This window comes from Nicotiana tomentosiformis, chromosome 2 (genome assembly GCF_000390325.3).
Source record: "Nicotiana tomentosiformis chromosome 2, ASM39032v3, whole genome shotgun sequence".
NCBI lineage: Eukaryota > Viridiplantae > Streptophyta > Magnoliopsida > Solanales > Solanaceae > Nicotiana > Nicotiana tomentosiformis.
This window is the reverse complement of record NC_090813.1, coordinates 66,952,115-66,978,229: the sequence shown is the minus strand read 5'-3', so window position 1 is coordinate 66,978,229 and position 26,115 is coordinate 66,952,115. Positions and strand designations below refer to the sequence as shown.

Genomic DNA, 26,115 nt, shown 5'->3' with positions numbered 1-26,115 from the left:
TGCCGAATTTAAATACAATCTTTCCTATTCCCATACGTTATTACTTCATTTAATCTCTTGCTCTTTGCTTTGTCATGTAGACTTTTGGAAGACATTTCCTTCTCTTTTTTTATATTGTCTTCGCTAGAATGGCTTGGAGCACATTAAAGAGGAACTAATATGATAAAATATAAAATTAATATACTAGAATACCACTGTAAGTTATATATTAATATTATTAAATACCATTATTATACCGTGTATATAATATAGTAGGATACCATTGTAATTTATACACCATTAAATACCATCGTTATATCATGTATATAAATATTTATAACGTGTATATATTTATTTCTCGTATGTATATATATATATATATATATATATATATATATATATATATATATATATATATATATATATATATATACACACACACTATTATTAAATACACATTTTATACATACAATGGCTGAAAAATTTTATGAACGATTGTATTATATTGTATGTGTATATCATAAATATGTCATGCATAATAGTATTTTATATATATATGTATTATATTGTATGTGTATATCATAAATACGTCATACATGATAGTATTACTATATACTAGTAATGTATATTCATATATAACATTACTATTTATCATGTATTCAATAATTATATAACACAATATATTATTAAAGTTAATATATTATAAGTATAAAAATTAGATTTAAAAGCATTTATGTGAAGGAAAAATGAGAGCATGTTGAGGTAATGCATTAAATGAGGGAAAGAAAGTTGTGGGAATGATTGTTCAGGCCTTATAGATTTGTGTTAGAAATGTAGTTAATTAGCTGTCATTGTTAATTACTTATTATTGGTAGGACTCTGCAAAATTTTCTTAAATATTGGCTAAATATATTTTTTCCTCAAAGTTTTTGCTAAAACGATTTCAGTTTTTTTACGATTTTTTTCGACCATTCATCAAGAAATGAATTCTTTTTTCTCCAAAGAGAAAGAAAAGTTTTTCAGCTGCAAAACAATTTTTTAGTAAGTTAAACTATTTTTTTCCTCTGTTTCTAAAGATTATTTCATTTATAAATATTAAAAAAAATATGGAACGTGGAGGTTTACTCCAGGGAGATAAACTGGATAAGAGCATTTACTTATTTTCAAGCCATTTCCCCCTCCGTCTGGCGTGAAATGGCGGCATCTTCTCCTCTGCTTTTGCACTCCATGGCCTCCTCTTTCCACAGAGAATTTCCGGCCCATTCCATTCGATTACCGGCCTGTAAATGCTAAGGTTTTAGCCCTGCCCAATAAATTGACGGTGAAAGCCTCATATTGGTGGATAAAAGTGAAGCTGTAAAGGTTAATCACCTGAAAACAAATTACCTCGAAAAGAATATGAAGGAAGAATTCAATTACACCAATATTCACCAGGTATACTTACTTTTGTTTACCCGAAAAATGGATAGAGTTGAATTTATACGTAGTTCCGAGGATATGTGGCGTAACTTAGCACAAAATGTAAGGATAAATAGAAATATAAATATAGATTGCAGAGAATACGAAATAGATAAGGTTGTCAGGAACAATGAATCTTAGGATTCAACAAATTGAATCAATCTTAGAAATCTGAAAGAACGATTTTTTACTGTAGAAGAATATAGCATTTTTATTATAATGTAAGCCTCAGAAAACTTGTCTTTATAGAAATGGTAACCAAGCCCTTTTATAGGGGAGGAATTTGGCTCTAAGCATAATAAAATAAACATTCAGTGGGAGACCCATGATAAGTCAGTTTTTTCACAATTTCTGCCAAGATTCTCTCTAGTGGGATTGCAACGGCTTTTGTCTGCGAGCTCGATCTTGCTTAGAATCCTCGATTTTGGTTTGAGCTTGATTTCGACTCGAGCTCTTGATCTTGGTTCGAGCTCGAGCCCTCGAATTGATTCGAGGTCAATGTTGGTTAGTCTCTGGATTATCAGCATGATAGATCTACTCTGCATCATGGTTCGATCTCGATTCGAGCTTGATAATGATATCGAACTCGACACGGATCGGCCTCCCCGGGTTCGAGGTTAGTTTGTTCCACCTTCGGGATCTTACTTCGATAGATCATCGTTCGAACTCGATCGGACGTGCTAAGGCCGAAATCTATTTCGACCGTATACAGATAGTCCCCTCGTTTCTCAGAAAGAATGTGGCGAGAAACGATATGATTTTTTAACGGCTCGATCGGATTATAACCTGACGTTTCCATCGGGTTCGACCATGACGCATTTGGTAGCTGTCCCGTCGGTTTAGTCTTTCAAGGCATTTAATGCATGTCAGGCGGTGGTCGGCCACCGATGATACTGAACCGCCACCGCTTGAACCTATAAATAACTCTTTCTTTTATCTTTTACCACTTTTACATCTTCTATCTTCCAAATTTCCCAAGTTCTTCTTCGTACTCTCCAACTTACCAGTAAATCTGTGATTTCTTTCTGCAAAAGCCCCTCCTCAATTTTACCAAATCTTTGTCATTTTTCTCTATTCCTCGTTTCTGAACTCGAAAATGGCGAAAACGTCACAAACCATCCCTCAGAAAGAGAAAACTTCATCTTCACAGTGTGTCGCCGATGATACGCCGGCAGAACCACGGCCTGAGGAGTGCGTTCCTGGGGCGTGCGTCCTTACTTCTGATTTCAAGATCGATAAAGGATCATCGGTGCCTGGTCGATGTGAACCAGTATCGAGGTATATATGTTCGATAACCGAGAAGCACCTCCAACAGCTAAAGAAAGATTGCAATTGGGATAAAAAAGAAATAATGATTCCTTCTTCTCACGAAGATATCACTTCGCACGTGAGTTGGTTTTTGAATGTGTATTCTTATCCTTTCACGTTGGGTCCCCTCGATTCCGTTATCATTGATTTCTGTCATCAATACCAAATAACCCTAGGCCAGGTCCACCCTTCCTTTTGGCGGATCGTTATCCTGATCCGATATTTCGTAAGCAAAATCGAGGGGATGTCGTTCACCCTCGACCATCTTATCCGATTATACTGTCCTCGACTTTTTCGAGGAGGGTTACTAAGGCTCTGTTCTCGAGTATTGACGAGGACAGGGACTGGGGTTGGATGGGCAGGTTCGTTCGAGTAAGGACTTCGGACCTGATTCCGACTGAAAAGATGCCCTTTCCCGAAGAGTGGAATATGAAACGTAAGTGTGATCTTGATGTTACTTCTTCTTTGTTCTTTCATTTATTCTCTCATCGACACTCCTCTTTTTGTGATGTAGCGATTCCCTGGATGCCCGGAGTAGTTCCAGATCTCAAGAACTGGGTACGAGCCCTTGTTTCGACCTCCACATACGCCGAGCGCTCATGGAGTGATTTGTCAAAGGGTCAGTGGGAGGCCAAAAATCACAGTAAGCTCATTTCTCGTACTTTTTGATGATTCGAACGAGGTGGTTTTCAAAATATTAAGGTTTTTCATATGCAGGTTTGGATAAAGACACGGTTTTGAGGCCCTTGTCCAATGAGGAGAAAATTTCGGCCGCTGTCCCAAAGCCGGTGAAGGAAAATAAAAGGAAAAGAGCCTCCATTCCCGAAGATTCAAAACCCAAGATTAGTATGGCTTGTAAGCCGAACAAGAACGCCATTCCTTTGACCGTGGAAGCCGTTCTGCGTCTAAGGTATGAAGATGAAGAAGAAGAAAACGATGAGTCCATGCTGGTGGTCCGAATGAAAAGAACCACCGATACCTCATTGGCGGCTGGATCAATGATGCTCCATGAGGCTCCGCCTCGAACTGAGGATATACTGGAGAAAGATTTGGGTAGAGTCCCCAAACTATCGGATATCGAAGACGCATCTCATCGGAGTCAACGGGCAGGGGATATGACCGAAGGGGCCCTCGAACCCCTTCGAACCAAGGAGAATGCTCCAGGCAATTCATTTGGGGCAGCAGTAATTGAGGATTCGCCTACCTTTCCCGCTTTTTCCGCAAGGGTGATTCGGGAAGCTCAAGCTCTGGGAACCCTCAATCCAGACAGGCCTCACGATGAAGAAGATCCCTTTCGTGAATTGGTTACCGGCATTGAGGACGTTGCCGGTGCTGGTGATGAATCGAATCTTTTTCACGGATTGCGGCAGGCTTTGAATCAAGTGAGCTTTTAAAATCATTTTGTCGGTACTATCTTTATGTTCATTTTGGCCAAGGCTTATCGAGATCAGACCGATTTGTCTGAGCAGGTAATGATGCTTTTGAAAGACTATGGGCTTGATACCGGAACGATAGCTAACATTTCGGTCTCACAGCTGCAGCAAAAAATCGAGATAATCGGGAAGCTTCGTGAGGAGGTCGACGTGATAAGAACGGAGTCTTTGCGGTGGAAAGAAGGTATGGACCGCTTTGCTGCAGAAAAAGAGACTGCTCGAGCCCAGTTATCATCGTCCGAAACCCAACTTCAGAAAATGAAGAAAAAGGCCTGTTTCAAGCAAGAAGAATTGAGGAGCTTGAAGCTCGGTTGGCCTCTGTATTTGCCAAGGGTGAATCTGATGCCGAAAAGGCAAAGGCCGATGCAGATATACTTGTGGCCGTCTATCGGGCCGATGCTGAAGCTGCCCCAAGTCCAGGCAAGAAAGGCAGCCGAGTCCGCCGATACTCGAGCACATTGGGTCGCCGATCTTGCTAAGTGTCGATCCCTAAGGGAAACTCTCGAGGAGATCCATGCTCATGGTTTCGATCTCGCTGAAGAGATAAAAAGGGCCAAAGAACTCGAAGCCGATGCTAAAGCTCTGGTTTCTAATGGCGATGATGATGACGATGATGATAATGATAGGAGTAAGAGCAGATCCGAGAACGGGGGGAGCCTAATAAAGAAGAGACCGCTCCTGACCGAGAAGTTTAGTTCTTAGTTTTTACGTTGTAATCACCCATGCAGATAAATTTGTATATAGATATATCCCCTTTTTTTGCCGACTTGCTTATGTTTTTGTTTCCTGTCTTGTGAGGACTTTATTCATGCCTTATGAATGTTTTCACAATGATTTAAACAACTTAATAAAATTTGGACTTTGTAGCCTCTGTAACCGAGCGAGCGCTTACTCAAACTTGGAGCAATGTAGCCCTTAGGCTTATTAGTTGAGTCAATGATTCGAGCTTGAAGAAATATAGACTGTAGGTGTATTGGTCGAGTGAGTGCTTGCTCGAACTCGAAATAAAAGTAGCTCGTAGGCTTAGTAGTCGAGTGAATAATTCGAACTCGAAGTAATGTAGCCCGTAGGCATAATGGTCGAGTGAGTGTTTGCTCGAACTCGAAATAAAAGTAGCCCGTAGGCTTAGTAGTCGAGTGAATGATTCGAACTCGAAGTAATGTAGCCCGTTGGCTTAAGCGAGTGAATGATTCGAACTTGAAGTAATGTAGCCCGTAGGCGTAATGGTCGAGTGAGTGTTTGCTCAAACTCGAAATAAAAGTAGCCCGTAGGCTTAGTGGTCGAGTTTATCTTAATTCTGATTGCATAATAAATCTCAAAATAGAGGAATTTTCCTTGGATATAAGATGCTGATAAAGAAAAGAACTTTCTTCGCACGTTATTACACGCCTGGGTTCGGGCCAGTCGATATGAGCATGGTTCGCTTCGACCATTTGGCTCTTACAATTTTTCCTATTGGAACCCTGTTGTTGTGAAATAACTCTCTTGCGAGGCCTCGGATATTGTTGTAAATGCTACACGATCAATGGTTGCCTCATTAAAAACCTTGCCGAAAAACCCATTTGGGATAAAATCGGTCTAAGGGAAAAAGAGTGCAACGTGTACTTTCAAGCAAGAGATCCATCTTAGCCCTTGTTCAGACTTCTGCAGGGGTCAGTTTTGAAATATAAACGAATATGGAAAGGTCGTACCTTAGCAGTAGTACCGTTTTAGATGTGATACATTCCAGTTGTTTGCCTTTTAAAATGCCGAGCCTGTACGATCCCTTTCCGATGTTCTCGAGCACCTGATATGGTCCTTCCCAATTCGATCCTAGTTTTCCTTCGTTCGGATTTTGGGTACTGATGGTAATTTTTCTTAACACTAAGTCCACAGGCTTGAAATGGCGGAGCTTGGTTCTTCGATTATAATATCTTTCAATTCGCTGCTTTTGGGCGGCCAATTGGACGAGAGCAGCTTCTCGTCTTTCGTCCGATAGTTCGAGGCTGGTATTCATAGCCTCGTTATTTGATTCTTCCATCGCGAATCGAATTTTGGCACTGGGTTAACTAACTTCGATTGGTATCAAAGCTTCGGACCCATATACTAAGGAGAATGGGGTTGCTCCCGTACTGGATTTTGACGTCGTTCGATATGCCCAAAGGACTTCGGGCAGGATTTCTCTCTATTTCCCTTTAGCGTCGTTCAACCCCTTCTTTAAGTTTTGAATGACAGTTTTGTTCGTTGATTCGGCATGTCCATTCCCACTGGGGTGGTATGGCGTCGATAGTATCCTTCTTATCTTGTGGTCTTCGGGGAATCTTGTTACTTTGCTGCCAACGAATTATTTTCCATTGTCACACATTATTTCGGCGGGTATCCCGAATCGGCATATGATATGATCCCAAATAAAGTCTATAACTTCTTTCTCTCTTATTTTCTCGAACGTCTGCACTTCAACCCATTTAGAAAAATAATCAGTCATAAATAAAATGAATTTGGCTTTACTTGGGTCGATGGAAGAGGGCCGACGATATCCATTCCCCCCTTCATGAACGGCCATGGGGATAGGACTGAGTGGAGTTGCTCTCCGGGTTGGTGGATCATCGGTGCAAACCTTTGACATTTGTCACATTTACGAACAAATTCCTTCGCATCTTTGCCCATATCGATCCAATAATACCCTGCTCTGATTATTTTTCGAACTAATGTATTGGCTCCAGAGTGATTCCCGCAAGTACCCTCGTGCACTTCCCATAGGATGTAATCGGTATCTCCCGGACCCAAGCATACTGCCAACGGTCCATCGAATGTTCTTCGGTATAGTGTTCCGTCCGAAGCCAATGTGAATCGAGCAGCTTTAGTCCATAGGGTTCTGGAATCTTTAGGGTCCGATGGGAGTTTCCCGCTCTTCAAGTATTCAATATTCTTATTTCTCCAATCTCAGGTTAAGCTTGCAGAATTTATTTCGGCGTGACCTTCTTCGATTACCGATCTCGAAAGTTGAACAATATTTCCCAAGCCCGAGTCATCTACCTTGACCGACGACCCCAAATTCGCAAGCGCATCGGCCTCATTATTCTGTTCCCGTGGTACATGCCGTAAAGTCCATTGTTTGAAATGGTGCAAAGTGACAAGCAGTTTATCTAAATACCTTTGCATTCTACCTTCTCGAACTTCGAAGGTTTTGTTTACTTGACTCACCACCAGCAAGGAGTCGCAATTGGCTTCAATGACTTCTGCTCCCAAGTTTCTAGCTAGCTCGAGACATGCAATCATGGCTTTATACTCGGCCTCGTTATTAGTCAACCTGATAGTTTTAATAGATTGCCTAATAGTGTTACCCGTGGGTGGTTTCAAAACTATGCCCAGCCCGTACCCTTTCATGTTCGAAGCCCCATCCGTAAAAAGGATCCATACCCCCGATGAAGTACCTGATTTCAACAGGAGTTCTTTTTCGACTTCGGGTACGAGGGTTGGCGTGAAATCGACCACGAAGTCTGCTAAAATTTGAGACTTGATGGTCGTACGGGGTTGATATTCGATATCGTACCCACTGAGTTTGATGGCCCATTTGGCCAGTCGGCTTGATAACTCGGGTTTATGCAAAATATTACGAAACGGGTAAGTGGTTAACACACATATGGGATGACATTGAAAGTACAGCTTTAACTTTCTTGAGGCGCTTATCAGTGCAAGTGCCAATTTTTCTAAGAGCGGATATCTAGTTTTCGCTTCTCCTAAGGTTCCACTCGTATAATAAACGGAGAATTGCGTACCTTGCTCTTCTCAAACTAGGACACCGCTTACGGCGACTTCCGATACTGCCAAGTACAAACAAAGTTTTTTGTCTGTTTTTGGAGTGTGAAGTAGTGGTGAGTTTGATAGATATCGCTTTAGTTCCTCTAATGCTTGTTGGCACTCCGGGATCCAAGAAAAATCGTTCTTCTTTTTGAGTAGAGAGAAAAAATTTGTGACTTCGGTCAGATGATCTTGAAATCAACCGGCCTAATGCTGCAATTCGACCCGTTAGCCTTTGTACGGCCTTCACGCTATCCACAACTACGATGTCTTCGATGGCCTTAATTTTATCGGGGTTAATCTCTATTCCCCGATGTGACACCATGAAGATGAGGAACTTTCCCGAACCGACCCCAAAAGCACATTTTTCGGGATTGAGCTTCATGTTGTATTTCCTCAAAATTTCGAACGTTTCCTGCAAATGGATCAAACGGTCCTCTGCGTGCAGGGATTTAACTAGCATGTCATCAATATAAACTTCCATTGATTTTACTATTTGTTCTTCGAACATTTTATTAACTAGGCGTTGGTAAGTAGCCCCTGCATTTTTTAGCCCGAAGGGCATCACATTATAACAATACGTTCTATATTTGGTGACAAATGAAGTCTTTTCCTGGTCCTCCGGGTTCATATGGATTTGATTATACCCGGAATAGGCATCGAGAAAAGTGAGGATCTTGTAGCCGGCCATGGCATCGATCATGCGATCGATGTTGGGGAGCGGAAAGGAATCTTTGGGGCATTCTTTGTTCAAATCCTTATAGTCCACACACATTCTAAGTTTGATCCCTTTTTTAGGGACTACAACTACGTTGGCTAGCCATTCGGGATATTTCACCTCCCAAATGGACCCTACTTTGAGAAGCTTGGTTACCTCGTCCTTTATGAATGCGTGCTTTCTTTCGGACTGAGGTCTTCTCTTTTGCTTCACCGGTCTGAACCTGGGGTCCAAACTTAGCCGATGCATCGTTATGTCCGGCGGGATCCCTGTTATATCTAAATAGGACCAGGCAAAACAATCGATGTTATCGATAAGAAATTGAACGAGTTTCTTCCTGAGTTCGGGGCTCAACCCCGTTCCTAAGTATACCTTTCGCTCGGGCCAGTGCTCGATTAATGTGACTTGCTCAAGCTTTTCGATTGTTGATTTGGTGGCATCGGAATCATCGGGAATCACGAAAGATTGAGGGACCTTTTGATCATCATCCTCTTCGATTTTCTAGTTGCCTAGCTGGGTTGAAGCCGATGTCTGTGATTGCTATTTGATGTCCCGTTCTCCTTCCGGGCCCGATCCTTTTATCGGCGAAAGTGAGGACATTGGTTTAGCTTCATCGACGGCGAACATTTTCTTTGTGGCTGGTTGTTCTCCGTACACCGTTTTGACACCTCTCGATGTCGGGAATTTGAGGGACTGGTGTAGGGTCGAAGGTACAGCTCTCATGTTGTGGATCCATGGCCTTCCGAAAAGGGCGTTGTATCTCATATCGCCTTCGATCACGTGAAACTTTGTTTCCTGGATGGTTCCGGCCACGTTTATTGGTAGGATTATCTCACCTTTGGTGGTTTCACATGCCATATTGAACCCGTTTAGAACCAGAGTCGCGGGTACGATCTGATCCTATAGGCCGAGCTACTCTACTACCTTCAATCGGATGATGTTGGCCGAGCTACCTAGATCGATTAACACACGCTTAATTTTAGTTTTATTCATGAGTACGGATATTACCAGTGCGTCATTATGAGGTTGGATGACCCCTTCTGTATCTTCATCATCAAAGGACAAAGTCCCCATGGGTGCGTAATCTTGAGTCCGAGATCGCTTTTCCCTCACCATCGATGTTTTAGTGCGTTTAAGCACTGGTCTCTAAGGGGTATCGATGTCGCCGATGATCATGTGGATGACGTGTTTCGGTTCTTCTTACTCATTTTGCTTGCTGAAATCCCTGTTTTTAAATGGTTCTTCGCCCTATCACTCAGAAATTTTCGAAGGTGCCCTTTGTTAAATAAGCGAGTTATTTCCTCTCTTAGTTGCTTGCAATCTTCCGTTCCGTGGCCATGGGTACCATGATATTCGCACGTTTGATTAGGATTTCTTCGGCCAGGATCGGTCTGCATGGGTCGAGGCCATTTAGTGTCCTTGATGCGTCTGATGGCTGATACGATAGCGGATGTACTAACGCTGAAGTTATATTCTGATAATCGAGGTGCTTCTATAGGATCGGCATATTTATTGAAGCTGCTCTTACTCATAAGCCCCCGATAATTTTGCCCTCAATCAATCATTCGATTGTTCCGAACTGCATTGCGTGCTGAACCGTTGTTCACCCGATCTGCGACGTACGATCGATTTTGGTCTCTGTTCGACCTTTGTTCTCTGTCGATCTCCTTTTGGTTTTTAGTAACTGTCCTGTTCTGATGAACGGGTCCGTATGGAGCTCCCAACTGATCATCCTCGACCCTAATTTTCGATTGGTATCGGTTGTGTACATCTGCCCAAGTTATCGCTGGATACTCGATCAAATTTTGTTTCAGCCGATGTGATGCTGTCGAACTTAGCTCATTCAACCCTTGGGTGAAAGCTTGTATGGCCCAATCGTCTGTGACCGGGGGTAATTCCATGCGTTCCATTTGAAATCGGGATACGAATTCCCTCAGCATTTCATTCTCCCTTTGCTTTACTTTGAAGAGGTCTGATTTCCTTGTTGCAACCTTTATGGCACCAGCATATGCCTTTATGAACGAATCTGCTAACATGGCAAAAGAATCGATGGAATTCGGCGGTAAATTGTGGTACCAGATCATCGTTCCCTTCAAGAGGGTCTCCCCGAACTTTTTCAACAACACGGATTCGATCTCATCGCCCTCCAAATCGTTGCCTTTTATGGCGCATGTGTAAGAGGTGACATGTTCGTTAGGATCGGTCGTACCGTTATATTTGGGATTTTCGGGCATACGGAATTTTTTGGGAATTGGCTTCAGCGCCGCACTCGACGGAAAAGGCTTTTAATCTTACTGTGTTTTTCTTTTTCTTCTTGCTCCAAAATCTCCAAGATTTATGATTGAATTTTAGAGTTGAAATACTTAGAAATAATTCGTTCTAGTTTATTCGGCACTGATATCATTTGGTGAGCAAATTATATAAGTGCTTTGACTTGGTACTTCAAAACCCACAATTCTTTAGTGTTACTTTGATAATTGACTTGTAGGTTCCGAAGATTGAAAAGATTGTGGTAAATTGTGGTATTGGAGATGCTGCACAAAATTCAAAGGGTTTGGATGCCGCAATGAATGATTTGGCACTAATTACTGGGCAAAGGCCAGTGAAGACGAGGGCTAAGAATGCTATAGCTACTTTCAAAATTAGAGAAGGTCAACCGCTTGGAATCGCTGTTACACTTCGAGGAAATGTATGTTGGCCTTTCTTTTCTGCTTTTTAGCATTTCAATTTTTTTGTTTTTTGAAATTCCTTCTTTTAGCTAAAATTCACTTGCAATTCCATTTGTTCTATATGCTATTATGTGATTTATATCTGGGTAGTTAGTGGACGAACATCCGTAATATAATTATTTTACCAAAACATGTTAATAGGGAATTTAGGAGCAAGACTTGATGTTTTAGGGTAAAGCCTTCTAAGATAAAGGGAAAGCAAGAAATAAGTCGTACCTTTCAAATTTTGATCTATATTTTGTATGTTAAGTTTAATTTGGTCCATAACTTTTGATCTATTTCAATTTTATCCTAAATAAATATATGATTTTTCACATAGTAGTCCTAAGCCATCATCAGCTAATTCCAGGCTAAACCTGGTTAGCATTTGCTAAATGATAGTGTCTAATGTGGAAAGGGACCAGGAAACAAAAGAGAAGGACTAAATGAAAAGAAGATGCTTTTCTTGGTCCGCCACACTATCGGACCTTTTGACCTATATCCCTAGACATTCGTTTCTTCCTTTTGGAGGGGGAGGTCTTCCTCCACAAACTGAAACTGAAGCAGCAAAAAATACTGATTTTCACCCGAAAGTTAATTGATGCTCTAATGTGCTCCAATACGGAATTGCAAATTGGAGGAACATTCATTATATTGAAGCTTGTGATCTGCATCCATTTCTTCACACTCCAGGCATGTAGCAGCTCGCCTGTTAATGGCAGGTGGTGATTTGTGTTCTGATGCACGAAATTTGACCCCTTGAAAAAATTCTACCGATGTCCAATTTTGCTGGAGGAAGTTATTCAAAAGAAATTAAACAAAGCCAGTGATATCTCTTCATTTAGTCGTTATTCTCCTATTGCCTGCCATCTTCTTTTGCCAACTCTCATCTGGGCCAAACCCTTTCACGCCACATTTGCAGATTGGACATAACGCAGCAGGCCCTTAATTTCAAGGCAAACAAGTTGGGTTTCTTTTAGCAGGAAGAGATGTAGAAATACTGCTGTGTAGAAGGCTTAGTTGCAAAGACATAAATGCAGGAGTAACAGGAATAACGTGAGGGGAAAGTTTAGTGGAAGAGGGACTTGCTAAAAGAATCTTCTTAGGTAAGCAGAGTTTCAGAGAAGAAGAGAAATGGTTGGCAGAAAAAGCGGAGAAGGAATGGGTGAGATAACAAATAAATATCAAATTTCAATGAAATCTTTATTCGGAAATTGCTAAAACTATAAGGTTTCATGACTCATTTCGGAGTTAACTGGGAGATGTAGTAAACACTAACTAGTTAACACTTGGAGACCAAGCTAAACCTTTGACTTGGAGATCATGTTGCTCATGCTGCCTTATAGCTGCTGCCAGTCGAACATGTTGCCCAAAGTTTGAGTGATTGTCAGAATTTCTTGCCGTCAAGTTTCTATTTGTGAGCTGCCAGCTGCAATAAAATGCCGCTATACTACAAACCCAATCCCTAAAAAGATCCAGAAACAGCTAACAATAATAGTAATGACCACTAAAAAGAAGGTAAAGAATTTTTTCCGGGAAAATAAAATAATCTTAAGTAATTTCTCTTGCATTTGTCAATTATTGTTGCAATATGTATTACATCAGGACAATTGGATAGTATGTGAAGAGAGGGTGCTAAGGTTATGGGAAATTTCCATTAGCTTGTTTTTTCGGGGGTGGGGAGGTGGGGCTGGGGTTGAGTGAGGATAGTGATGGAATCTGGGATGGGTAAGGGTGCTGATAATACAGTGAATCCTACACCGGTTAATGATGCGATGGGGGAAGTTTTTCTTTTTTCATCAATGCTGGCCCAGTCGAGGCTCATCCATGCCCAATCCCGATGGGCCTTCGAGATGGGTAAGTATTTCGAGTGGATTGGAATTGATGGCTTCTCCCTTTTGCTGTAGTGGGCTTGAGGACTAGTCATATTCGTTTAAGATGATCTTAAGACAGATGAAATATTTGGCACCCAGTCAAATTTTAAGCTTTACAACAGTGTCAATCTCATGGGGAACTGTTTCGTACTTATATTAGCCGTTGGCGTTTTTTATGCTAGTTATAGACCCTAGTCAGTAATGTGCTTGAAAGATCTTTGTGCATGCAAAACATTTGCATGGTGTTTGGGGTATTTTAGCAGTTTCTAAAAAAAGTTTGCACCAACTGTTTCTGCAAAAAGTGTTTGTTTGGTGACAAGTTTGCAAAAAAGGTTCAGTTTTTTTATTTTTGGATATTTGATTTCCAAAAAGTTTTTGCAATAAAATTTTCAAATTAAAAATAAAAACTCCCCACTTTTTTTATTTTGAATATTTGATTTCCAAAAAGTTTTTGCAATAAAATTTTCCAATTAAAAAAACTCCCCTTGAATTTTTTTTTTCTGTAAAAACTCGCATAAACACCACCTTGATCTTGATTACAGAAAAACTAATTTTGTTGAAGTGACTTCAGCAAAACTTGAAATGCAATGATCAATAGCTGAAGAGAAATTCACATGGTCTGAACTTGGACAATCCATTTGCTGATCTACCATTATCACAACCCAATTTCACCTATAGGTCGTGATGGCGCCCAACACTACAGCTAGGCAAGCCAACTAATAAGTCAAACGTACATTGGTTAAACTTTTATTCCAAGAAAATAATAAAATACCAACTTCTACCAATGTGTGTGTGTCAAGACCCGGTGTCACAAGCGCATAAGCATCTAGTAGATTATACAAAACTCCAAATATTGTCTGAAATAAAATAGACAGAATATAAATGTAAGAAGAGACACTGGTAGCTGCAGAACGGCTCAGAAAGGCAGCTCACCACTATGCCTCGGGATGACGTGGGTATATGACGATAGGTCCTCCACTAGTACCTGTCTCAGATCCTGCACAAAAAGTGCAGCAAGTGTAGTATGAGTACGTAAACAACGTGTACCCAGTAAGTATCAAGCCTAATCTCGAAGTGGTAGAGATGAGATGGCCGACTTTGACACTCACTATGGATCAATAATAACTGAAATAAAACTAGGATATTGAAATCAGCATAAATTACAGAATTTATAATAATTTATTTAATCAGCGAAAATAATCAAATTCCTTCAAATGTAACAATTCTCAATATATTAATTGAATTCCTTCAATTCAAATAATTTTTAATTTATCAATTAAATCTCATTTACAGGAGTAACAATTAATTCCTTAACAAGCAAGAATAATAATTCATTAAATTCTAAAGATTTTTTAATTTATTAATTAGCTTCACAAGCTGAAATAAATTATTAAAGTATTGTGTAATTATTATTATTAAGCACGATTTCTGTCGAGGACGTACGGCCCGATCCAGAGTGTCGTGTACACTGCCGAGGGACGTGCGGTGCGATCCATAGATGCATCTATCCTGTCGAGGCGTTCGGCCCGCTCCACAAGAAAGGAGGACATTTTCTTATGTGCCTCCGGAAAGAGAGTATATTTATTATAAGATAAAATTTGGGAGGAGAATAATTTCTTTTAACAATTAATTGATTTAAACAAAAATTAAGCATATGAAAATTTCATATTTTTCTACTTTTCATGACAATTCACAATATATACATCAATTATTTTAATTAATAAAGAATATAATTCACACAAGTAATTCATGCTTTAAATCTTAAACTACACGAACTTTAACATTAATAGTAGCTACGCACGGACTCTCGTCATCTCGTACGTACGTAGCCCCCGCAATTAGCAATAATTATTTAATTTTAATTACCTATGAGGTAATTTCCCCCTCACAAGATTAGACAAGAGACTTACCTCGTCTTGCACCAATTTAATCCACTATAAGGTCTTTTTCATGATTATCCAACTCCGTCTGGCTCGAATCTAGCCAAAATAATTCGATACAATCACCAAATATTATAGGAATCAATTCAATAAGAAAATACCACATTTTAAATAAAAGATCCCGAAATTAATTAAAAATTTGCCCGCGAGGCCCACATCTCAGAATCTGGCAAAAGTTATGAAATCCGACAACCCATTCAATTACGAGTCCAACCATACCAGTTTCACTCAAATCCGACTCTGAATCGATACCAAAATCTCAAAACTTCGTTTCTATGAGATTTCTAAAAATTTCCCAAATTTAAATCTCAACATACTAATTTATGGTGAAAACAATGATATACTTGTATATGTATACCAAATTCGAGTTAGAATCACTTACCCCAATGTTTTTCCCTTGAAAATCTGTCAAAAATCGTCTCTGCTCAAGCTCAAGTTCGTCAAAAATGGCAAATGGAACGAATGCCCTCTTTTTATATAACTGCCCACCAGCCTTCGGAACTGGTCCTCGAACTGGGCCTCGATCACAGGCTCGAGCCTGGACCTCGGTCATGGCCTCGATCAGGGCATCGAGCATGGGCCTTCGATCAGAGCATCGAGCATGGGCCTTCGATCAGGGCATCGACCATGTGTCTCGATCCTAGCCCTCGAGCCTTACCTTCGATCATGTCCTCGAGCTGGACCTTCGATCATGGCTTCGATCTCAAGCTCGAGCCTGAGCCTTGTCAACCCTGGGCTCGATATCAACACAGAATATCCAACAGAAGAGGAAACACTGCAGTAGCTTTTACGTCTAATTTTTGATCCGTTAACAATTCGAAACTCACCCGAGGCCCTCGGGACCTCAACCAAATATACCAACAAGTCCTAAAACATCATACGAACTTAGTCAAACATCTAAATCATATCAAACAATGCTAAAACCATAAATCATACCCCAATTCAAGCTTAATGAAACTAAGAGTTTTCAACTTCTACATTAGATGTCGGAACCTATCAAATCAACTCCGATTGACCTCAAATTTTACACACAAGTCATAAATTACATAGCGGAGCTATGAAAATTTCCGAAACTGGATTCCGACTCCGGTATCAAAAAGTCAATTCATCGGTCAAACTTCCAAACTTAAATTCTTGTTTTTAGCCACTTCATGCCTAATTTAACTACGGACTTTCAAATAAAATTCCGAACACGCTCCTAAGTCCAAAATCACCATACGGAGCTGTTGGAATCATCAAAATTCTTTTCCGGGGTCATTTTCACATAATTAGACATCCGATCTCTATTCGAACTTAAACATTTTAATTTTTCTTCAAAATTTCACATCTTGGGCTAGGAACCTCGGAATTTGATTCCGGGTATACGCCCAAGTCCCAAATCACGATACGGACATACCGGAACTGTCAAAACACTGATCCGAGTCCGTTTGCTCAAAATGTTGACCAAAGTCATCTCAATTGAGTTTTAAAGCTCTAATCCACATTTTAAATCAATTTTTCATATGAAGACTTTTCATGAAATTTTATGAATTGCGCACGCAAGTCGAGGAATGATAAATAGTACTTTTCGAGGTCTTAGAACATATAATTAATTATTAAATTTAAAGATGACATTTTGGGTCATCACATTCTCCACCTCTTAAACAAACGTTCGTCCTCGAACGGGTTTAGAATTATACCTGAAGTGCTGAATAAGTCTGGATATCTGCTCCGCATGTTTTCCTCGGCCTCCCAAGTCGCTTCCTCGACTGGTTGGCCCCTCCACTGGACTTTTACTGCAGAAATCCTCTTGGATCTCAACTGGCAAACCTGTTTATCAACAATGGCAATTGGCTCCTCTTCATAATCCAAGCTATTATCTAGCTAAACTGTGCTGAAGTCTAACACATGTGATAGGTCGGCATGATACTTCTGGAGCATAGATATGTGAAAAACCGGATGAACTCCCGATAGGCTGGGAGGCAATGCAAGCTCATAAGCAACCTCCCCAACTCGTTTTAACACCTCAAATGGGCCTATAAACCTTGGACTCAATGTGCCCTTCTTCCCGAATCTCATAATTCCCTTCATCGGTGAAACCTTCAAGAGAATTTTTTTCACCTACCATAAATAATATATCACGCGCTTTCTGATCCGCGTAACTCTTTTGTCTAGACTGTGCTGTACGAAGTCGCTCCTAAATCAACTTTACCTTTTTCCAAGGCATCCCTTACCAAATCAGTACCATATAACTTAGCCTCACCTGGCTCAAACCATCTGATAGGTGAACGACATCGCCGACCATATAAAGCCTCAAATAGAGCCATCTCGATGCTGGATTGGTAACTGTTATTATAAGCAAACTCGGCCAAAGGCAGGAAATGATCCCACTGACCTCCAAAGTCAATCACACATACCCTGAGCATATCCTCCAAAATCTGAATTGTCCTCTCTGACTGTCCATCGGTCTGCGGATGAAAGGCTGTGTTGAGCTCTACACGGGTCCCCAACTCACTCTGTACTGCTCTCCAGAAATGTGAAGTAAACTGAGGGCCTCTATCTGATATGATGGAAATTGGCACACCGTGCAACCGAACTATCTCCTGAATATAAATCTGGGCCAACCTCTCTGAAGTATACGTAGTCATAACAGGAATAAAATGTGCCGACTTGGTCAACCTGTCAACAATCACCCAAACTGCATCAAACTTCCTCAAGGTCCGCGGAAACCCAACTACAAAATCCATAGTAACTCGTTCCCATTTCCACTCTAGTATGGTCATCTGCTAGAGTAGGCCACCTGGCCTTTGGTGCTCATATTTAACTTGCTGGCAATTTAGACACCGAGCTACATACTCAACTATGTCCTTTTTCATTCGTCGCCACCAATAATGTTGCCTCAAGTCACGATACATCTTCGTAGCACCTAGATGAATAGAATATCGAGAACTGTGTGCCTCCTCCAGTATCTTTTTCCTTTGTTCATCCACATTAGGAACACACAGACGATCCTGGAGTCGTAGAACACTATCTGCACCAATAGTGACTTCCTTGGCACCACCTCGTAGTACCATTTCACGAAGAACCACCAGGTGTGGGTCATCATACTGGCGAGCCTTGATCTGCTCAAATAGTGAAGATTGGGCCACAAAACATGCAAGAACTCGGCTGGGCTCTGAAATATCCAGCCTCACTAGTCTGTTAGCCAAGGACTGAATATCCGAGGCTAATGGCCTTTCCTCTACTGAAATAAAAGCCAAACTACCCATACTCTCCGTCTTTCTGCTCAAGGCATCTGCAACCACATTTGCTTTGCCCGGATGATACAAGATAGTAATATCATAATCTTTTAGTAACTCCAGCCATCTGCGCTGTCTCAAATTTAGATCCCTCTACTTGAACAAATGCTGCAAACTGCGATGATCAGTGTAAACTTCACAAGACACCCCATAAAGATAATGCCTCCAAATCTTAAGAGCGTGAACAATCGCATCTAACTCCAAATCATGTACCGGATAATTCTTTTCGTGGGGCTTCAGCTGACGTGAAGCATATGCAATAACTCGCCTTTCCTGCATCAATACACAACCCAAGCCAACGCGTGACGTGTCGCAATACACTGTATATATTCCCGAACCAGATGGTAACACTAACACTGGTGTTGTAGTCAATGATGTCTTGAGCTTCTGAAAGCTCACCTCACAATAATCGGACCATCGGAATGGAGCACCCTTCTGGGTTAATTTGGTCAAAGGTGCTGCAATAGATGAAAAACCTTCCACGAACCGATGATAATAACCTGCCAAACCCAGAAAACTCCTGATCTCCGTCGCCGAAGTGGGATGATGCCAATTTTGAACTGCCTAAATCTTTATGGGATCAACTTTAATACCTTCACCCGATACAATATGTCCCAAAAATGCTACAGACTCAAGCCAGAACTCACATTTAGAGAACTTAGCATATAACTTTTGTTCTCGCAATGTTTGAAGCACTACTCTCATATGCTGCTCATGCTCCTTCTTACTACGTGAGTAGATCAAAATGTCATCAATGAAGACAATGACAAATGAATCAATATATGGCCTGAATACCCAGTTCATCAGATCCATAAATGCTGTCGGGGCATTAGTTAAAGCAAAAGACATTACCAGAAACTCATAATGACCATATCTAGTACGGAAAGTAGTCTTCGGAACATCCGAATCCCGAATCTTTAACTGATGGTACCCCGACCTCAAGTCGATCTTAGAGAATACCCTAGCACCCTGCAACTGGTCAAATAGATCATCAATACGCGGCAACGGGCACTTGTTCTTAATAGTGACTTTGTTCAATTGGCGATAATCAATACACATCCGCATTGTTCCATCCTTATTTTTCACAAATAATACTGGTGCACCCCAAGGCGATACACTCGGTCTGACAAACCCTTTGGCTAGTTACTCTTCAAGCTGTTCTTTCAATTCTTTCAATTCTTTCGGAGCCACGCGATACGGTGGGATAGATATAGGCTGGGTGTCTGAAGCCAAGTCAATATAGAAATCAATATCACGATCAGGTGGCATACCTGGAAGATCTGACGGAAATACATCGGGGAACTCCCAAACTACAGGCACTGAATCAATAGCCGGAGTCTCTGCAGTAGTATCCCGAACATAGGCTAGATAAGCCAAACAACCCTTCTCAACTATGTGTTGAGCCTTTATAAAAGAAATAACTCGATTAAATGAACTAACAGGCAAACCCTTCCACTCTAGCTTAGGCAATGCTGGAATAGCCAAGATAACAGTCTTGGCATGACAATCTAGAATAGCATGATATGGAGATAACCAGTCCATACCCAGAATAATTTCAAAATCGATCATCTCAAGCAATAGGAGATCTGCTCTAGTTTCATAATCACAGAATGTAATAATACAGGACCGGTAGATCTGGTTCACAACAACAGAATCACCCACAGGAGTGGACACATAAACAAGAGTACTCAAGGACTCACGAGAAACACCCAGAAATGGAGCAAATAGAGATGACACATATGAATACGTAGATCCTGGATCAAATAATACTGAGGCATCTTTGCCACAAACAGAAATAATACCTGTAATCACGGCATCTGAGGCCTTTGCATCTGGTCTAGTCGGAAAAGCATAGAGCCGAGCTGGAGCGCCAACTGTCTGGCCTCCGCCTGGCTGACCTCCACCTCTAGGACGGCCCCTACCCACCTGTCCTCCACCTCTGGGTGGTCAGACTACTGGTGGAGCAACTAGTCCGGTAAGCATAGGCTGCTAACCCTGCTGTACTGGTCTACCCCAAAGCTTGGGGCAAAACCCCCGCATGTGACTAGGATCCCCGCACTCGTAACAACTCTTCGGTACGATGGGCTGCTGACTAAGTGTCTGGCCCTGGGGACCTGAATACCCACTGGGAGGACCCTGAATAGCTGGTGGGAGGTAAGAACTCTCTGGGATAGCACTGAGATAAGGTCGCACTGGAGCACCTCAAGGAGGTGGTAGTGCTGGATATGGGGGTCTGCTGGACTGTCCCCTTACGAACTGACCTCTGCCCCCGGACGGAGCACCTCTGAACTCTCCAGAGTACCTGAACCGCTTATCTCTCATAATCTGCTCTCGGCTCCGCTAACGTACACCCTCAATCCTCCGGGCTATCTCTATAACTCGCTCATAAGAAGTACCCATCTCAACCTCTCGAGCCATAGTGGCCTGAATACCAGTATGTAAACCGGCTACAAACCTTCGCACTCTCTCCGCCTCAGTAAGGAGTATCATTAGTGCATGGCGAGATAATTCAGAAAACCTCACCTCATAATCAGTCACTGAAATCTGACCCTGCTGGAGCTGCTCAAACTGAAACCGCAACTCTTCCCTCTGGGGAGGGTGGAATATACCTGTCCAAGAAGATATGGGTGAACCTGTCCCAAGTCATAGGAGGAGAATCTGCTGGTCTGCCAAGAGCATAAGACTGCCACCATCTACGGGCTCTACCCTCTAGCTGAAAAGTAGCGAAATCAACCCCATGGGATTCTAATATCCTCATGTTGTACAGTCTATCCTTGCAACGATCAATGAAATCCTGTGGATCCTCATGTCGCTCACCCCCGAAGACAGGAGGATGTAGTCTAGTCCATCTGTCCAATAGTTTCTGAGGATCGGCGGCTACAGCTGGCCTGGGCTCAGGTGTAGCTGCTGCCACTGGCTGGACTCCACCCACGGGTAGTGTACCCTGGGTCTGATATACAGCAGCTACATGTCCATGAGCATGCGCGATAGGGGTCTGTGCTCCCCCGCCCGCCTGAGATGTGGCTAGGTCTGCCGGAAATAAACCAGCCTGAGTCATATTGTCCATGAATCGCAGCATACGACCCATGACATCCTGAAATCCCGGTGCAGATGTGAAGTCCACCGGAGCTGGCTCTGCCACAGGCACCTCACCCTGCTCCTCAATAATGGGATTCTCTGCTGGATCCACTGGCGGCATAACCGAAATAGTCCTGGGACGTCCTCGCCCTCTACCACGGGCTAGAGCCCTCCCTCGGCCTCTGCCTCGGCCTCTAGCAACTGGGGGAGTAGCTCTTCCCTGGTCTGGAATCTCATTAGAGCGTGTTCTCACCATCTGTGAGAGAATAAGAGAAGGATATTTAGTACTACATCAATTGCATGATGGAATATGAAGAAAGGTAGTTTCCTAACACCATATAGTCTCTCGAAGATAAGTACAGACGTCTCCGTATCGATCCGCAAGACTCTATTAGGTCTGCAAATAACGTGTGAGACCTACGTGAACCTAGGGCTCTGATACCATGTTGTCACGACCCAATTTCACATATAGGTCGTGATGGCGCCCAACACTACAGCTAGGCAAGCCAACTAATAAGTCAAACGTACATTGGTTAAACGTTTATTCCAAGAAAATAATAAAATACCAACTTCTACCAATGTGTGTGTGCCAAGACCCGGTGTCACAAGTGCATGAGCATCTAGTAGATTATACAAAACTTCCAAATACTGTCTGAAATGAAATAGACAGAATATAAATATAAGAAGAGACACTGGTAGCTGCAGAACGGCTCAGAAAGGCAGCTCACCACTATGCCTCGGGATGACGTGGGTATGTGATGATAGGTCCTCCACTAGTACCTGTCTCAGATCCTACACAAAAAGTGCAGCAAGTGTAGTATGAGTACGTAAACAACGTGTACCCAGTAAGTATCAAGCCTAATCTCGAAGTGGTAGAGACGAGATGGCCGACTTTGACACTCACTGTGGGTCAATAATAACTGAAATAAAACTAGGGTTTAAATTAGCATAAATTACAGAATTTATAATAATTTATTTAATCAGCGGAAATAATCAAATTCCTTCAAATGTAACAATTCTCAATATATTAATTGAATTCCTTCAATTCAAATAATTTCTAATTTATCAATTAAATCTCATTTACAGGAGTAACAATTAATTCCTTAACAAGCAAGAATAATAATTCATTAAATTCTAAAGATTTTTCAATTTATTAATTAGCTTCACAAGCTGAAATAAATTATTAAAGTATCGTATAATTATTATTATTAAGCACGATTTCTGCCGAGGACGTACGGCCCGATCCAGAGTGTCGTGTACACTGCCGAGGGATGTGCGACGCGATCCATAGATGCATCTATCCTGCCGAGGCATTCGACCCGCTCCACAAGAAAGGAGGACATTTTCTTATGTGCCTCCGGAATGAGAGTATATTTATTATAAGATAAAATTTGGGAGGAGAACAATTTCTTTTAACAATTAAATGATTTTGTTAGTTTATAGATATGTATAGTGTAGTCTTGTCCCACATTGGAAGAGGAGTAATATCTCCTTGTAGTGTATAGCTATAAATAGGGACCTATTGTATTGTATTTATCATCTAATATCAATAAAATATTTTCTCCCGTGCCTTCTCACATGGTATCAGAGCATTAGTGAGAAAAGATCGTTGTGCGTCATTCCAGCGTTAACCGGAAAGAAAGAACTTAGTCATCGTGTAATTTTTTCGGTGACCTAAGGCTTGTCTAAGTGAAAGTCACTTTCTGTCGGTGTTGTGCTAAAACCAACACCACCACGAGGTAGATCACCCTCTGACTACCAACCCCTGAAATTTTATTCGGCAGAAAATCCGCCACGCTCTTCCACGTGCCGGTAACAACTTTTTCGACGAGGGTTCCGGCCACTCTCCGGCCATTTTTTCACGAAGCTTCTTCAGGACAGTGTGCTCTCCTCAAAATTCCGAGCCTACCCATCTAATTCAAATCAAATTTCGGCTATTTTTATATTTTTCGGCGTGAACAGTGACCTTTCTGGCCATTTTTTGAAAATACTTCTTCAGGACAGCTTGCTCGCAAAGGAATTCTGAGTCTATCCATCCTGGTTACAACAAATTCCGACAACTTTGTAATTTTCCGGCGAGCTACAGTGTTTCCGGCGTGAACAGTGTTTCCGGCACAGAACAGTGTTCTATTTTTCTGCAGTAAACAGTGTTTTTCAAGCTATTTCTTCAGTTTTCTCACAGGAGTTGCTTATTTCCACTACTACAAATTAACCCTACTACTACAAATTGTAGGAGTATATTGAGTTCCTTCAGTATAAAGCATGTAAGCAGACATCTTCTGAGATAGCTTCTGTTGTTCAAACAAGTAATAGCGTGACTTGTTTCTCCCAATCTTCATCCTCTGAGTCTTGGGTCATTGATTCAGGTGCATCAGATCATATTTCTGGTAACAAATCTCTTTTCACTACTATTTCGTATTCTCAATCTCTTCCAAAAGTCACAATGGCCAATGGGTCTCAAACCCTGGCAACTGCAATAGGTCAAGCAAGTCCACTTCCTTCCTTACCTTTAGATTCAGTCCTTTTTGTTCCCAATAGTCCTTTTAATCTCATAGTTGTTAGTTGCTTAGCCAAATCACTTAAATGTGTTATTTTATTTCTTGATGACTATGTTTTTATACAGGAACGCAGTACGGGGCAGATCATTGGTACCGGGCGTGAATTAAACGGACTTTATTACCTTATCCTTGCTAAATCACATGGACTCACATCTTGTCTTCCTTCTACAACTTGTCATGTTACTGATTCACCAGATTTATTACATAAACGGTTGGGACATCCCAGTTTGTCAAAACTTCAGAAAATAGTATCTGGTTTATCTCACTTGTCAGCTCTAGAGTGTGAGTCATGTCATCTCGGTAAGCATACCCACTCCCATTTCCCTCGGCGTCTTGATAATCGAGCAGAGTCACTTTTTACTTTAGTCCATTCAGATGTTTGGGGTCCTAGTCGGGTCAGTTCCACCTTAGGATTCCGCTACTTTGTCAGTTTCATTGATGATTATTCCATGTGCACTTGGATATTTTTGATAAAAAATCGATCTGAGCTGTTTTCTATTTTCCATACCTTCCACGCTGAAATTCAAAATCATTTTGGGGTTTCTATTCGCACATTTCGTAGTGATAATGCCCGAGAGTATTTGTCTTCCCCATTTTAGCAGTTTATGAAATCTCATGGGATTATTCATCATACATCTTGTCCGTACACATCTTAACAAAATGGTGTAGCTGAAAGAAAGAATAGACATTTTATTGAAACTGCTCGTACCCTACTCATACAATATCATGCTCCGCTGCATTTTTGGGGGAATTCCATTCTTACATCTTGCTATCTTATTAATCGTATGCCATCTTCAGCTATCCAGAACCAAGTTCCATTCTCTGTCATGTTTCCCCACTTACCTTTGTTCTCTCTCCCACCCCGTATCTTTGGAAGCACTTGATTTGTCCATAACCTTACTCCAGGAACAGATAAGTTAGCTCCTCGTGCTCTTAAGTGCGTATTTCTGGGTTTCTCGAGAACACAAAAGGGGCATCGATGCTACTCTCCTGACCTCCAGCGGTACCTTATATCCGCTGATGTTACCTTCTTTGAAACCCAATCATACTTCACAGGTTTAGGTCATCACTTAGATATTTCTGAGGTACTACCAGTTTCATCTTTTGGAGATTCAGTCACTCCAGCTCCACCACCTACAACACCTACAACTCTAGTTGTAGCTCCATCACCTATAGCTCCAGTTGTAGCTCTACCACCTATAGCTCTAGTTCCACCACCTACAGCTCCGGTTGTAGCTCCACCACCTATAGCTCGAGTTCCTCCATATAATCCAGTTCAACCTTCTACAACTCCTCCACTCTTGACTTATCAACGTCGTCCACATCTAGCTTCAGTCCTAGGTGATTCATACCCCGCATCAGATTCTGCACATACTGCGGACTTGTCTCCTCTTAGTCAACAAATTACACTCCGCAAAGGTGTACGATCCACACTTAATCCTAATCCCCACTATGTCGGGTTTAAGTTATCATCGCCTGCCATCACCACATTATGATTTTATATCTTCTTTGTCCACTGTTTCTATCCCCAAGTCTACAGGTGAGGCACTATCTCATCCAGGATGGCGACATGCTATGATTGACGAGATGTCTGCTTTACATGCGAGTGACACTTGGGAGCTTGTTCCTCTTCCTGCAGGTAAGTCTACTGTTGGTTGTCGTTGGGTTTATGCAGTCAAAGTAGGCCCGGATGGCCAGGTTGATCGGCTTAAGGCTCGTCTTGTTGCAAAAGGATATACTCAGATTTTTGGGCTTGATTATAGTGATACTTTCTCTCCTGTGGCTAAAGTAGCATCTGTTCATCTCTTTTTGTCCATGGTTGTTGTACGCCATTGGCCTCTTTATCAGTTAGACATTAAGAATGCTTTTCTCCACGGTGATCTTGAGGAAGAAGTTTATATGGAGCAACCACCTAGTTTTGTTGCTCAGGAGGAGTTTAATGGTTGTGTGTGCAAATTATGCAGGTCACTCTATGGTTTGAAACTTTCCCCTCGATCTTGGTT

At 41.5% G+C, this 26,115-nt stretch overlaps 1 protein-coding gene across 1 annotated transcript; it reads left to right on the top strand.

The window, feature by feature from the left end:
- Positions 1–1,145: 1,145 nt before the first annotated feature.
- On the top strand, positions 1,146–12,957 carry LOC104102681 (large ribosomal subunit protein uL5c-like). The gene is made up of 3 exons (XM_009610467.4): positions 1,146–1,413; positions 11,165–11,365; positions 12,307–12,957. Exons 1-3 carry the CDS (start codon positions 1,378–1,380, stop codon positions 12,331–12,333), a joined length of 264 nt encoding a protein of 87 aa, XP_009608762.2. The 5' UTR covers positions 1,146–1,377; the 3' UTR covers positions 12,334–12,957.
- The last annotated feature ends 13,158 nt before the right edge of the window (positions 12,958–26,115 follow it).

Bases quoted from the DNA above. Each gene is read 5' to 3' on its own strand.
- LOC104102681 (XM_009610467.4), top strand. From the start codon at position 1,378: ATGAAGGAAGAATTCAATTACACCAATATTCACCAG. The intron at 1,414-11,164 runs GTATACTTACTT...ATTGACTTGTAG, and splicing joins ATTACACCAATATTCACCAG to GTTCCGAAGATTGAAAAGAT. The intron at 11,366-12,306 runs GTATGTTGGCCT...CCACATTTGCAG, and splicing joins CTGTTACACTTCGAGGAAAT to ATTGGACATAACGCAGCAGG.